Below are 13,880 nucleotides of genomic sequence, written 5' to 3'. Positions count from 1 at the left end.
TCATCTTAAGTGATCAGTTTATTAAGCCTGCTTTGATTATTCCTGTTTGGAAATTGGTTTGGAGGCATCCATATTCCTGAGAGATCATAAAAATTTAAATCATCAAGTCAGCGTTTCATTTTTTTAATCTAAAACAGCCTGAATACATGAAAAGATGTAGCAATAATACCATGCTGCATCTATTAAGATTCCTACTTTAAAAAAAAAAAAAGTATATTACCTAAAATATTGTATGGCTTAGCAAAGATAAGCAAATTATACAATCATTTTTCTCTTATTATCTCTTTGAAATAAACTAACCAATTAGAGTGTAATTGTTGATTTTGAGAGAAAGCACCTAACTTGGGTGGATGAGTGAATGAATGAGTGGATGAGTTCAGTCACAGTGCCTCATTGCCTCTCTGTCATCCCTCACAAAGTTTCAGCTCTCCTTCAATGTCACGGAAGCCAGACTCTTCCTGTAATAGCAGTGATGATCTAAAATGGCAATGAATCAAACACAGTCATCCAGAAATTTCCCTTTAGCTAAGGTTTTCAGTTTCCTTCCTCATTGTTACGAGAACTGCCCATACACAGTGAGACTGGAGAAGGATTGATGCAAGCCCTGATTTTCCTTTCTCCTGCCTTTCCTCCAACAGGAGGTAAGAAAAAGCAGTGCAGTACATCCAAGGCCAAGAACAGATTTGAGAAGGCCTGATTCATTGCAGACTAGTCACCCACTTCAGAATAATTAAGAGCTGACTAGAAGTGATGCCAAACTACACATACCAGTAGAGTCTGGAGAGGCCCCAGCAGAGACATAGTGAAGAAAAAGAAGTGTGTGGTGGGAGACTGCTGGTGGGATAGGAGATCTGATTCCTAGTCTTAATTTTATCATTAAATCTTGTTTTCTGCCTTACCTGAAAAGCAACCCCTTACCTGCTTGACTCCCATGGATGGATGCCAACATATGAGGGGAACAGTTCTTGGAGGTTTTGGAAATTAATAAGGGGTGGAAAGAATCACAAAGATGGAAGTGACTAACTCCAGGAACCGCGAAGCCACCACTCACTCATTTCCATGCTGTTGAATGATGTATTGACCTAAGGCCTGGTCAGTTCCAGCACTGGATCTCTAAAGTTCCCATCCAGTCCTCCCCCAACTCGTCTAGATTTCCCACCTCCACATACACACTCCAGTTATCAGCCTCACCATGACATCAGCTTAAACTCATCATTAGTCATTCATCTGCTTAACTACCATAAAAGGTACTTCTTAGAAGTGGCATCCATCTAGAAAAGAAAAAAATAGACTGAGATAGGTGTGGATTTTGAAGCTCATGGTATGTACTCACCATTTGATTCTCATAATTCCTTTCAGGTAAAGCAAAGTATATGAACTCCATGGTGATTATTCTAGAGTTATCTCTACCATGACCCTGAAGGGCAGACTTTGCCTTCATTCTTCTGGCATCTTCTCTACAGAGGGCCCTCTGCCAAGAATTGTGGGAAATGAAACAATAAATAAGATCTAATTTTTATGCCCAGCTATATTTACTAACTGGTGAAGACAATAGAATTGAGACATGGTTACACATACAACTTCCTTCAGCATCCTCTCGTCAGCAGTCGATTTCTGACTTCCTCTCTCCCACCTCCAAGCCTTAACAGATGCCTTTCTCCATATCTGGAAGCTCTGCCTACTTTCCACCATCCAGAGCATTAATAACTCTTCCTTTATAACTCTGCCTTTTCCTGAAGCCTTCCCCAAATCCATCTGCACCATTCATTCTAACGTCTCCTCTCACCCCTAGTGTATGTGTTATGTGTATTCAGTGTCCATATGCTGTCTGCTCCAACTATCAGCATTTAGCCCAGGCAGTCAACAAACTGTGTCAGCAATCCAAAACTGCCTTAGGTGGGCTCGCTTCCAGAATCACACTCAACAAAGTGGCAAAAGAGGCCGTATGTCGTTGTGGCTAGTTTGTGCCTATTGTTAAGTGGGGTTCTGTCTAATATCGCCTGGGGTTCCTTCCAGCTTTACCCATGTCCAGTGCCAAAAAGGAGTCAACTGACCTGACCAGGTCTACATTTCTTTTCTGTTGCTCCAGGATTCTTCTGCAGCCAGATGATTCCTTACAGATCCTGGCACCTGTGGAAGCTGATGTGGGTTTCTACACTTGTAATGCCTCAAATGCCTTGGGATATGACTCTGTCTCCATTGCCGTCACATTAGCAGGTAATGTGAAAACCCCTGTTCAGTTTGGAAACTGCTGAGTAGGTGCCTACGGCGTGCTCAGTGGGGTCAGGGAGACAGACATAAATGAGATCCATTCCCTGCCTTTGGACATTTGTGACCTATAATTGTGATTAAATGAAGAGAGCATGTAATATGAGAATGAATGAATGAAATAAGTTTTGATAACCAAAGAGGGTGCAATTTCATTCTACCTGAGAGGTCTTAGACTTGGGGTAGAATTTTGATAACAGAGATGCAGGGAAGAGCATGACCATGGGTATATACAAGGAAGTAGTCTATGGGGGAACATGACTCATGACCTAAGGTCATCAAATGATCTTTTCGTTTCTCCTCCCACCTATTACAAAGGGAACTTTAAGACCCTTGGGTAGTTGGAATTCTGTGACTGTGGGCTAGAGCACAAGTGTTCTTCTCTCCGACTGTTTATTTCAACCTTTTGCTCTAATGCACCTGCCAGTACTTCACCTTTATCCATAGAGCTTAGGAAACCATTCTATATGTGGCCACTTCAGAAAATTGCAATTCAGAGTGCAGTGCCTCCCAAAGTTGCAATTTGGGATTTTTTTTAATTATTAAACATTTTTTATTTTTTTTTGAGATATAGCCAATTAACAGTGTTGTAATAGTTTTCAGGTGAATAGCGAAGGGACTCAGTCATACATTTGCACATATGCATTCTCCCCCAAACTCCCCTCCCATCCAGGCTCCCACATAACATTGAGCAGAGTTCCCTGTGCTATGCAGTAGGTCCTCATTGGTATCCATTTTAAACATAGCAGTGTGTGTATGTTAATCCCAAATTCCCTTACTATCCATTCTCCCACCCTTCCCCCCTGGTAAGCTTGTGGTCTTACAGTATAGCACTTTTATAAAACCTTCCTTACATAGGACGGATCCTTGCCTTTAAAACTAAGAGAACTTAGACACCAGCTGAACGCTGAACCAGGGCCCACAGTTCTTAGTAACCAGGCAACCTGAGGTCACACAGCTGCTCATCTGGTGGCAGAGAGAAGGAAACTGAGGTCTCCTAACCCCCAGATCATTGTCCCCTCATCTCCCCACTGATGCTTTCAATCTGGGCTCCCTTTCCTCAGGTCTGGCCCATGCAGTCTTTGTGGCAATGTGTCGCATGTGTTTGTATTTATTCTTTTCAATTGCCGCTCCCATGAGATGATTCAATCGTTGCTAGAAAAGCCGACATCACCCCACACTGACCTCATCCATCCACGCCGGGATTATGTTGTCACACTGTTTTCCAGTCACACATGCTACTCCCTTGCATATCTGTTTGGCAACAATATTTCTACCCCCATGAGCTAAGGCTGATTTGGGAAGGGACCCTGAGCGGGACGCTCTGCAGAGGATGAAAGTCACCAGAGTGAGGCCAGCTGAGGGGCCCTGAGGTGGATTACAGGCTATTATTAATGCCTATTTTTTTGTGAATAGAACATTTGCTTTGCTCCTAATGTATTCCAGCCATAATCTTTATGCCCCTCTTTGTACAGAGTCCAGATGCTTGGCACCCATCTGGTTAATTCTCTTCTGCCTTACCCACCCCCAACACAGTCTGCCTTGTCCAGGGCAGTGCGGACACCCTTCCACCTCTTACAGGATTAAGTCTCTTGTTTATATTTATCCAGATACGGTTCAGCTCTGTCACAGACTAAATACCCCTTGTTCACCTGAATTTAATATGATTCATGGAAACCTGTCTGGGATTAAGCAAAGCAATTGTAACATCAGGCTTGTCTTCAGCTCTTTGAAGAGGAGCTATTGGAGGCTGCCAAAATGTTCAAAGCCAGGAAAGAGAGAGAGCAGCCAAAGAGGCACCGGGGAAGAAGGAGGAAAGGAGCTGAGCGATGAAGTAGTTCACGGACACCACACCCAGAGCTTAGGGAGCTGTGTCTTTGTCTTCGGTGGTGGGGTTTGTTCAGGTCTGCTGGCAAGTCTGTCAGACAATCCCTCTGAAAGTTAAGGATCAAAATGGAGATGTTGCTCTAATATTGTATTTGTATCTTTACCTGGGATTATCACCTAGCCCGACGTCAACATCTACACTCACAGTTTTAAAGTGACTCACCAGCTACTGTTCTGAGCATATCCTCTGCCAAGTATTATCAGTGTGGAGCAGTAAGTTAGACCTGAGTTTTGTGATCTGTGATGCTTACAGACTAGTGAAGGCAATAGATGTATACGTGACCACGTAGAATCAAGAGGGAGTTTCCTTCAAATGTACCCATTAAGACCCTGCATAGCCATGTGTAAGATACAACCCAAATACCATGTAAGTGGTGGTGGGAGGGGCGCTTTGCAGGGGGGAGATGTGAGGTATTTCTAAAGGATACAGTTCTACCGTTAGCTGTGTGACCTTGAACAAAGGGTGTAAGCTCACTGAGTCTTCCTTCTCATCTGTAAGAGTGAAATGAATCATATTTTACAGGATTGTTGTGAGGGTAAAAAAGATTGCACATGTGAAAAAGCCCTGAGCCCAATGCCAGGCACATAGTTCACACCTAATAAATATTTCTCTTTCTTTCTCTAGTTCTTCTAAGACGAAACATCCTGAAATCAATTCTGAAATGTGTAAAACATCAGCCCTACTTTGCATCCGTGCGTTTTTTCAGTGTACATCTTCACACAGAAAATTTGCAAGTATTGGGTTGGCCAAAAAGTTCATTTGGGTTTTTCCAGAACTCAAACCCAAACGAACTTTCTGGCCTAATCAATACTTTATAAGTGTTAGTCACTCAGTCATGTGCAACTCTTTGCGACCCTATGGACTGTAGCCCACCAGGCTCCTCTGTCCATGGGCTTCTCCAGGCAAGAGTACTGGAGTGGGTTTGCCATTCCCTCCTCCAGTGGATCTTCCTGAGCTAGGGCTTGAACACAGGTCTCCTGCATGGCAGGCAGATTCCTTACCCTCTGAGCCATCAGAGAAGCCCATTAGGAGCTAATTCAGCTCTTTGTGCTCATGCTCAGTTCAGCCATGTCCAGCTCTTTGGAACCCCATGGACTGCATAGCCTACCAACTCACTTGTGATCAGACCCTCATGGTAAACCTCAGTACCTCTATGCTTTAAAAGACATTGTAGAGTGGTGGGTTTTGTTTTTTGTTTTTCACCTCGACTTCAGTATAAATGTAGGCCCCCCAAAAAAGGATTTTATTTGAGGCTCAAAGCACTCAGGTGTCCCCTTGACATTAGCAAGACTTGGGTCTTGCTAATGCACCTGAATTGACCAGATGTGGGGAAATTTGTTCATAGTAATTCACGAGAGCAAGCATAGTATGGCAGTTAAGCCCGCAGGCTCCAGAGCCTCCCAGTCTGCATTTGAATCCTGACTCTGTCAATTCCAAGCTACATATTCCTGAGCAGCTTCTTCATACTCTCTGACTCAGTTTCTTTATTTGACTTATGGTGATAATAATAGTGTTTGACTCAGAAGGTTCTTGTGGAGATTAAATGCCTTCATTCATGTAAAATGCTTGTAAGTATGCCTGGCATGTAGCAAGCACTCAATACCTGTTCACTCTTATTATTATTACTGTGAAGATAAAGCAAAAGCCAGGTTATTTTTACAGTAGGGGAGATTCCTTTTCAGAGACTGGAACGCTCACAAACCCTTTGTAGAGCACCTCTGTCTAATGTCTCAACGTCTCAATGTCGAGGGGAAAGCTGAATTAGCTATCTGAAAAGTGGTTTGAGTGTGCCTGGATTCAGAGCAAGGGAGGTGGCTACACGAGGACTATTTCACATGGGAAAGGAAGGGAGAGCTGGTGAACGCTCCTTGGCCCATACTTAGATCATTCCTATTCCCCCATCCTCTGAGTTGAGTGTGTTGTCAGTTCTGCTGCTCAGATTTATGGTAGGTCCATTGGTACTCTCTACAGTTTTTGTCTAAATATAGAAACACCATTTAGTTTTAGATACACCAAACCTTCCTACTCTGCCCTATTTAAGCCTGTAAAATATTGTCTTTAGAGCCCTTTTCTTCTCTCTAAACTCATCAGTATGTGTTGATTTTATCTTTTAAGTCCCAAAGGTTTTGAGAGTACTTTATGAGTACCTCTCAGGGTGGAGATGCCTAATGTTTCCCTACCTACCTCCCTGGTTCCAGAAACTCACAGCCATGTAGACCCAGTGGCACAAAACTTTCTGTCCTAAACTCGACTCAACTGGATGCTTCACTGGATGTTTCACTGCTCAGAAGGTAGCAGCGGCTAGGGAGGAGTTTAAGAATGTCACCAAAGTGTCACATACCTAACATGTTGAAGGACAGTTGACTGTGTGCATTTGTAGCCATAGGTAAAGGAGAATCTCTGGTGTGCGCAAAGATGAGGCACGGAGATTGGAGAGCCGTCTTGACTAGTGAGATTCCGCATTCAGCCAACATTGCTCAGAAAACTGCCAGATCCGAATGGTGTAGGCAGCATTGTGAAGGAAAGCAGTGATTTCCTGGTAAATTGCTTCAGGCTGGAGGGGAGCTCTGCTTACCAATGCAGATGAGGCCCATCCAGGTGTAGCCCACTGATGAGGTCATAGCCATAAGGGAAACGTTTTTGGTTGTCATTGATTTTATAAGATCACAAAAGAGATACTGTAAGGCCTGCTTGACATCATCAATGGAAAATGAGAAGAAGATGGGGGCTGAGGGATGAGCGTATCTTTCATTGAAAGGAGAGAACACAGATGAGCTCATCCCAAGTGTTCACAGGAAGAAAGAGACAGAAAATATTTCTCCTTTCCTGGCATGTTTTTCTGCTTTTCTATGAGTTGAATAGCTGACACATATTGTGTCTAATAAAGAGATCACAGAAACCTCACTGGGAAAATAAAAATAAAAGGCAGTTGGGTTGGTTTTTTTAAATTCTCCTTTCTCAGCCCCCGCCTCATTATGATTTAGTAGCTGCAATAAAGACAAGCCGTTTTGTAAGCTTTTCATAAGGTAAGTCATTTCAAATTGACATTTCTGAATTCTTCATTCAGCAACTCTGTTCACCAGGGGAGGGTTCTGCTTCATAGAGAGCTGGACTCAGAGAGGACTTTGTCATAGTGGTGACAACCAGCAATGAAAGACTTGCCCCAGTGCACCAGATCAGAGGGAAAAGCACAGAAGTCTACCTGCGTTTCTAGTGATGCTCTGAGCATCAGGGTGATGGCCATTGATTCATTCAAGCTGCCATCAAGGGACCTCGTTATCTGTTACAATACTGGGTAACCAAGATTCTAAAGTTTTCCTCACTATGTATAGATGTGTAGCATGCCCACTGAGGAAGCCTAGCTTTCGTAGAATTCAGATGAAAGGGATGAGAGTATAGCAGGAGAATTCAACTTTCTCTGCTCCCCAGCAGAATAGTGGAAGCAAACAAGGAAATGATCTAGTCTAGCCCATCTCACATCCTGAGAAAGCAATTCTCACATCTGTTCAATGGAATGAAGGAAGGATGTGTGGTGAGACACGTTCAGTTCAGTTCAGTTGCTCAGTCGTGTCCGACTCTTTGCAACCCCATGAATCTCAGCACGCCAGGCCTCCCTGTCCATCACCAACTCCCGGAGTTTACTCAAACTCATGTCCATCGAGTCGGTGATACCATCCAGCCACCTCATCCTCTGTCGTTCCCTTCTCCTCCTGCCCCCAATCCCTCCCAACATCAGGGTCTTTTCCAATGAGTCAAATCTTCACATGAGGTGGCTAAAGTACTGGCATTTTAGCTTCAGCATCAGTCCTTCCAATGAACACCCAGGACTGATCTCCTTTAGGATGGACTGGTTGGATCTTGCAGTCCAAGGGACTCTCAAGAATCTTCTCCAGCACCATAGTTCAAAAGCATCAATTTTTAGGTGCTCAGCTTTCTTCACAGTCCAACTCTCACATCCATACATGACCACTGGAAAAACCATAGCCTTGACTAGAAGGACCTCTGTTGGCAAAGTAATGTCTCTACTTTAAAATATGCTATGTAGGTTGGTCATAACTTTTCTTCCAAGGAGTAAGTATCTTTTAATTTCATGGCTGCAGTCACCATCTGCACTGACTCTGGAGCCCAAAAACTAAAGTCTGACACTGCTTCCACTGTTTCCCCATCTATTTCCCATGAAGTGATGGGACTGGATGCCATGATCATAGTTTTCTGAATGTTAAGCTTTAAGCCAACTTTTTCACTCTCCTCCTTCACTTTCATCAAGAGGCTTTTTAGTTCCTCTTCACTTTCTGCCATAAGGGTGGTGTCATCTGCATATCTGAGGTTATTGATATTTCTCCTGGCAATGTTGATTCCAGCTTGACCTTCATCCAGCCCAGCGTTTCTCATGATTTACTCTGCATGTAAGTTAAATAAGCAGGGTGACAATATACAGCCTTGATGTACTCCTTTTTCTATTTGGAACCAGTCTGTTGTTCCATGTCCACTTCTAACTGTTGCTTCTTGCCTGAATATAGGTTTCTCAAGAGGCAGGTCAGGTAGTCTGGTATGCCCATCTCTTTCAGAATTTTCCACAGTGTATTGTGATCCACACAGTCAAAGGCTTTGGCATAGTCAATAAAGCAGAAATAGATGTTTTTCTGGAACTCTCTTGCTTTTTTGATGATCCAGCGGATGTTGGCAATTTGATCTCTGGTTCCTCTGCCTTTTCTAAAACCAGCTTGAACATCTGGAAGTTCACAGTTCATGCATTGCAGAAGCCTGGCTTGGAGAATTTTGAGCATTACTTTACTAGCGTGTGAGATGAGTGCAATTGTGTGGTAGTTTGAGCATTCTTTGGCATTGCCTTTCTTTGGGATTGGAATGAAAACTGACCTTTTCCAGTCCTGTGACCACTGCTGAGTTTTCCATATTTGCTGGCATATTGAGTGGAGGAGCACTTTCACAGCATCATCTTTCAGGATTTGAAATAGCTCAACAGGAATTCCATCACATCCATTAGCTTTGTTCATAGTGATGTTTCCTAAGGCCCAATTGACTTCTCATTCCAGGATGTCTGGCTCTAGATGAGTGATCACACTATCGTGATTATCTGGGTCATGAAGATCTTTTTTGTACAGTTCTTCTGTGTATTCTTGCCACCTCTTCTTAATATCTTCTGCTTCTGTTAGGTCCATACCATTTTTTTATTGAACCCATCTTTGCATGAAATGTTCCCTTGGTATCTCTAATTTTCTTGAAGAAATGTCTAGTCTTTCCCATTATGTTGCTTTCCTCTATTTCTTTGCATTGATCGCTGAGGAAGACTTTCTTATCTCTCCTTGCTATTCTTTGGAACTCTGCATTCAAATGGGAATATCTTTCCTTTTTTCCTTTGCTTTTCGCTTCTCTTCTTTTCACAGCTATTTGTAAGGCCTCCTCAGACAACCATTTTGCCTTTTTGCATTTATTTTCCAAGGGGATGGTCTTGATCCCTGTCTCCTGTACAATGTCACAAACCTCCGTCCATAGTTCATCAGGCACTCTGTCTAGACAGGTAGTGGGTACCATATCCTTCAAGTGTTGTTCCTTGACGAGGCTGTAGCATCATGCAGCTGTCCTGGGTTGGGGTCCCTCATCTAGGACTCTGCAGTGGAACATGCTAAAGAAGTTGCTGCCTTCGTGTCCTGGGGAGTCGTTAACTTCAGCTGAATAATCAGTAGAGGTAATGGTAGTAACTAATCTGATATACTGGCATTGGTAAAAAAAATACGTTTAGGGAATGATGATTGAAGCAAGGGAGGGAAAAGAAGCCAGGCAGCCTGGAGATGCGTAAGTAAGGATAGTCTAAGCCCTAGACTTCCTTAGATCCTAGTATTAGTCACTCAGTCATGTCTGACTCTTGAGACCCCAGGGGATCTTCCCAACCCAGGGATCGAACCTGGGTCTCCCACATTGCAAGTGGATTCTTTACCATCTGAGCCATCAGGGAAGCCCTTGGACCCTAAGGGCCCTGCAATATTGATACCAAAGGCACACCAACTAAACAGAATCGCAAAGGCAAAGAAATACCAAGTCCTTCTTATTTTTTGTGTGAGATAATTAATTAGTAGTCACACTGTTGACCCTGAAGCCTCAAGAAAAGATTAAATTAGATTTAAATCGTTTTATCAATTTTCTGGAGGCATAAATTACATCCCATCATATCCACCCATTATAAGTGTTCAATTCAGTGATATTTTAGCAAATTTTTTAAGTTGTATAACCATCATCACAACAAACTAAGATTGTTGTTTTCTTAAAAACACTGTTGAAGAGTAATTCACATACTGTACAAGTCAGCTGTTTAAAGTATACAATTCAGTGGCTGTTAGTACATTCAGAGTTGTACATTCACCACCACACTCAAATATTTAGAACATTTTCACTGTCCCGAAATAAATTCCACACCTCTTAGCCATCACTTCCCAATCCCCTCATTTCCTGGAGGCCTCGGTAACTACGAGTGTACTGTATCTTCATAGACCTGCCTATTCCAGATACTTTGAAAAAGTGGGGTCCTACATGGTCCTTTGTTAGTGACTTAGCATAACGTGTTCAGGATTGACCCATGTTGTGACATGTATGCGGCATTCCTTTTTGTGGTGGAGTAATACTATTCCATTGTATGAATATACCACATTTTCTTCCATTCATTAGTTGATGGACATTGGGCTTATATCCAGTTTTTTGGCTATCATGAATAGTGCTGAAGTGACCATTCATGTGCAAGCTTTTGTGTGGACATCTTTTCATTTCTCTTGGGTGTATATACCTAAAAGTAGAATTGCTGGGTTGTATGGCACATTTACGTGTAACTTTTTAAAAAACTGTCAACTGTGTTTCAAAGTAGCTGCACTACTTTATATTTCCAACAGCAGTATAAGGATTCCAGTGTCTACATCCTCACCACATCTGTTATTGTCTATTTCTTTAATTATAGCCATCCTCATGGATATAAAATGATCATTTATTGTGACTTTAATTTACATTTCCCTGATGACTAACAATGTTGAGCATCTTTTCTCGTGTTGATTAATCGTCTATACATCTTCTTTGTCAAAGTAGTAACTTTGGTGATATAAGCAGTGTATATGGCCTGCAGATTATTCCTTTATTTTGCCCTAACAATTTACCACAAACTTAGAGTCCTAAAACACAAATATTTTGTTTTAGAGTTCTGTAGGCCAAAAGTCCAGTACAGTCTTACCAGGATAAAACCAAGGTGTCAAAGGGGTGCACTCCTTTCTAAACTCCAGGAGAAAAAGCTTTTCCTGTTCATTTGGATTGTGGGCAGAATTTAGGTCACTGTGACCTAGGACTGAGATCCTGATTTCTTGCTGGCTGTCATTCGCAAATTCTAGAGGCTGTTGCATTCCTTAGTTTTTGGCCCTCTTCCTCCATCTCAAAGCTAGCAGTTGGAGATTGAGTCTTTCTCATATTGCCTCTCTCTGACAAACTCTCCAGTATCCCTCTTTTAATTTTAGGAGCTCAAATGATTAGACTGGCCCACCTAGAGTAATCTCACTATCTTACTGTCCGTTCATTAGCAATCTTAATTGCAACTGCTTCTTTAATTCCTTTTGTCATGTAATACAACATAGTCACAGATCCCAAGGATTAGAGTATGGACAGCACCACACCCTATTTGAAGGGCACAACTCATTTTTATCTTTCTATTGCCAAAGAAAATCACAAATCTAATGTTGGTAGACCTTCCAGTTTTTCCATATAAGCGAAATCAAAACACACACACACACACATAAACACACACTTTTTTTTTTTTTAATTTCTCCTTTTTTTTTTTTTTAACTGAGTTCAACAAGTTCAAATTTTTAAAAAATTCTTTCCAGACCAAACGTGTGAGTGGACTGAACATAGCCTGGAGGCTACAGTGCCCTCTGGTTCAATCATCCATTTTCTATATTCTCTGCTCAAATATTACACCTCGTTTTCCAGCATAGTCAGAGTGTCACTGAAGTATAATAATTTATTTTATTAGATTACACTAAGTAAAACCATGTAATGATTTGGATGGGAGAGAAACATTTACTTTTTTTCACAACTACTAAAAGGGAAACTTATTGTAACAATAGAATAGGTAACATTTTAGGGTATTTGTCTCATTACAAAACTTAGAGCAGATTTAGAACTATAAACCTGTGTCCTTATTGTAAACAGAGGGGTTTTAAATAGATGCACTCTTGGGTCTTTTTTAGACCTAAAAGTCCTATGAATCTCTTATATACAAATAAAGTACAGTAGTCTCCACCCACCACTACCAGCTATAAACTCCCCTTACTTAAAATTCTAACATTTGCAAATTTATTTCCTTTATCTTTTGGAGACTGGAAAACTAGATGGCAAAAAAGGATAGCTTTTACAATGAAATCTAGGGACAATTGCAGATAAAGAGGAAAAGTATCAGAGCATTGGTGAAGAGAAAGGATGTGGAGTTGACTGAAATGACAAACACTGATTCAGGAGGCAGGAGGTGGAAGTGAAGGAGACCTTACAAGAGAGACAGCAGGACAGGTAGGAGTTAAAAATCTCTGAGCTATAAAATGTGAAAGGCACTTGGAAGGAGACCCAGACTAAAGAAAATATCATGCATTTTAATATGACTATTATCCGCAACAAAGAAACTCTTGTTGAAACTGCCAGGTAGCCAGATCCTGAAAAGTTTCTGGACAGCAGGAGATGGTAACTGGACATTAACAATCAGGACCCAGCACTGCCGATGTCAAAGGTACAAGATGGTGTTGGTGTTTTGAGAAAAGCTTTCATAGGTTCATGTGGATTGTGGTCCCTTAAATTTTGACTCATGAGTTCTTCAGTTCTTCAACTGAGAATTCTCATTTCAGGGAATTTTCACAGATTTCACTCTGGTGGCCCTTCTGAGAAACCTATGATCATTGCAGTGTAAGCAGAGGCTAACATTCCTTAAAGCATTCTCACTAATTACAAGGCATTATGCATTGATTAAATCTGGAAAAATACAGTTTGCTTAGTGTTAGACAGAAAAGCAGGCGAAATTTATAACACCTTACTGCTGTGTATGCAAATATTTTAATTATTTGGCATCACTGCCTTATTCCATTTTCTCTTGAATTAAGATTTGGGTCTTTGTGGATCTGACTACAATTTTCTTGAATAGAGTCATGAGGGCACCAGCAAGTTACCCTGGCATGCATTATTTCACCATTTCTCTGGAAGTAGATACTTTCTGAGGTCTCCAGTATGTGACTTGACACTGTCTGTCTAGAGACTAATACTAGTTTCAGGAGAAGCCAAGTGAAAGTCGCTCAGTCATGTCCGACTCTTTGCAACTCCATGGGCTGTATATTCTCCAGGCCAGAATACCGGAGTGGGTAGCATTTCCCTTCTCCAGGGGATCTTCCCAACCCAGAGATCAAACCCAGATCTCCTGCATTGCAGGCTTCCCCCCGCAAGGGAAGCCCTAGGAGAAAATAATTTCTTCTGGTTAGCCTGAAACCCTCACAGTTCTTCAAAATAGAGACACCTGAGTTCCTTCTCACTAAAAGATTTGGTCCCTCTCCTCTTTCTTGTCTTTCCCTTTCTTTCTTTACACTTGTCCTTTCTGTGTGTTTTCTTGGTTTATCAAAAGTTCCAGACACTGTTCCTCAGTGTTTTCTCCCTGTATCATACCAGGGATCATGCTGATGATAGCTAGCATATATTC

The 13,880-nt window shown here is 41.8% G+C and overlaps 1 protein-coding gene across 3 annotated transcripts in view; it reads left to right on the top strand.

Annotated features, from left to right (window-relative positions):
* Positions 1–13,880, top strand: part of ADAMTSL1 (ADAMTS like 1) — a 479,825-nt gene that overhangs the window by 347,968 nt on the left and 117,977 nt on the right. For all 3 annotated transcript variants that reach the window (XM_065908168.1, XM_065908169.1, XM_065908167.1), the window contains one exon: positions 2,090–2,217. In XM_065908168.1, coding sequence (XP_065764240.1) covers positions 2,090–2,217 — 128 coding nt within the window. The remainder of the gene's footprint in view (positions 1–2,089; positions 2,218–13,880) is intronic.

The sequence above is a fragment of the Muntiacus reevesi genome, chromosome 17, assembly GCF_963930625.1.
Source record: "Muntiacus reevesi chromosome 17, mMunRee1.1, whole genome shotgun sequence".
Lineage (NCBI taxonomy): Eukaryota > Metazoa > Chordata > Mammalia > Artiodactyla > Cervidae > Muntiacus > Muntiacus reevesi.
The sequence above is the reverse complement of the archived record's forward strand: the minus strand, read 5'-3'. Positions and strand labels throughout refer to the sequence as shown.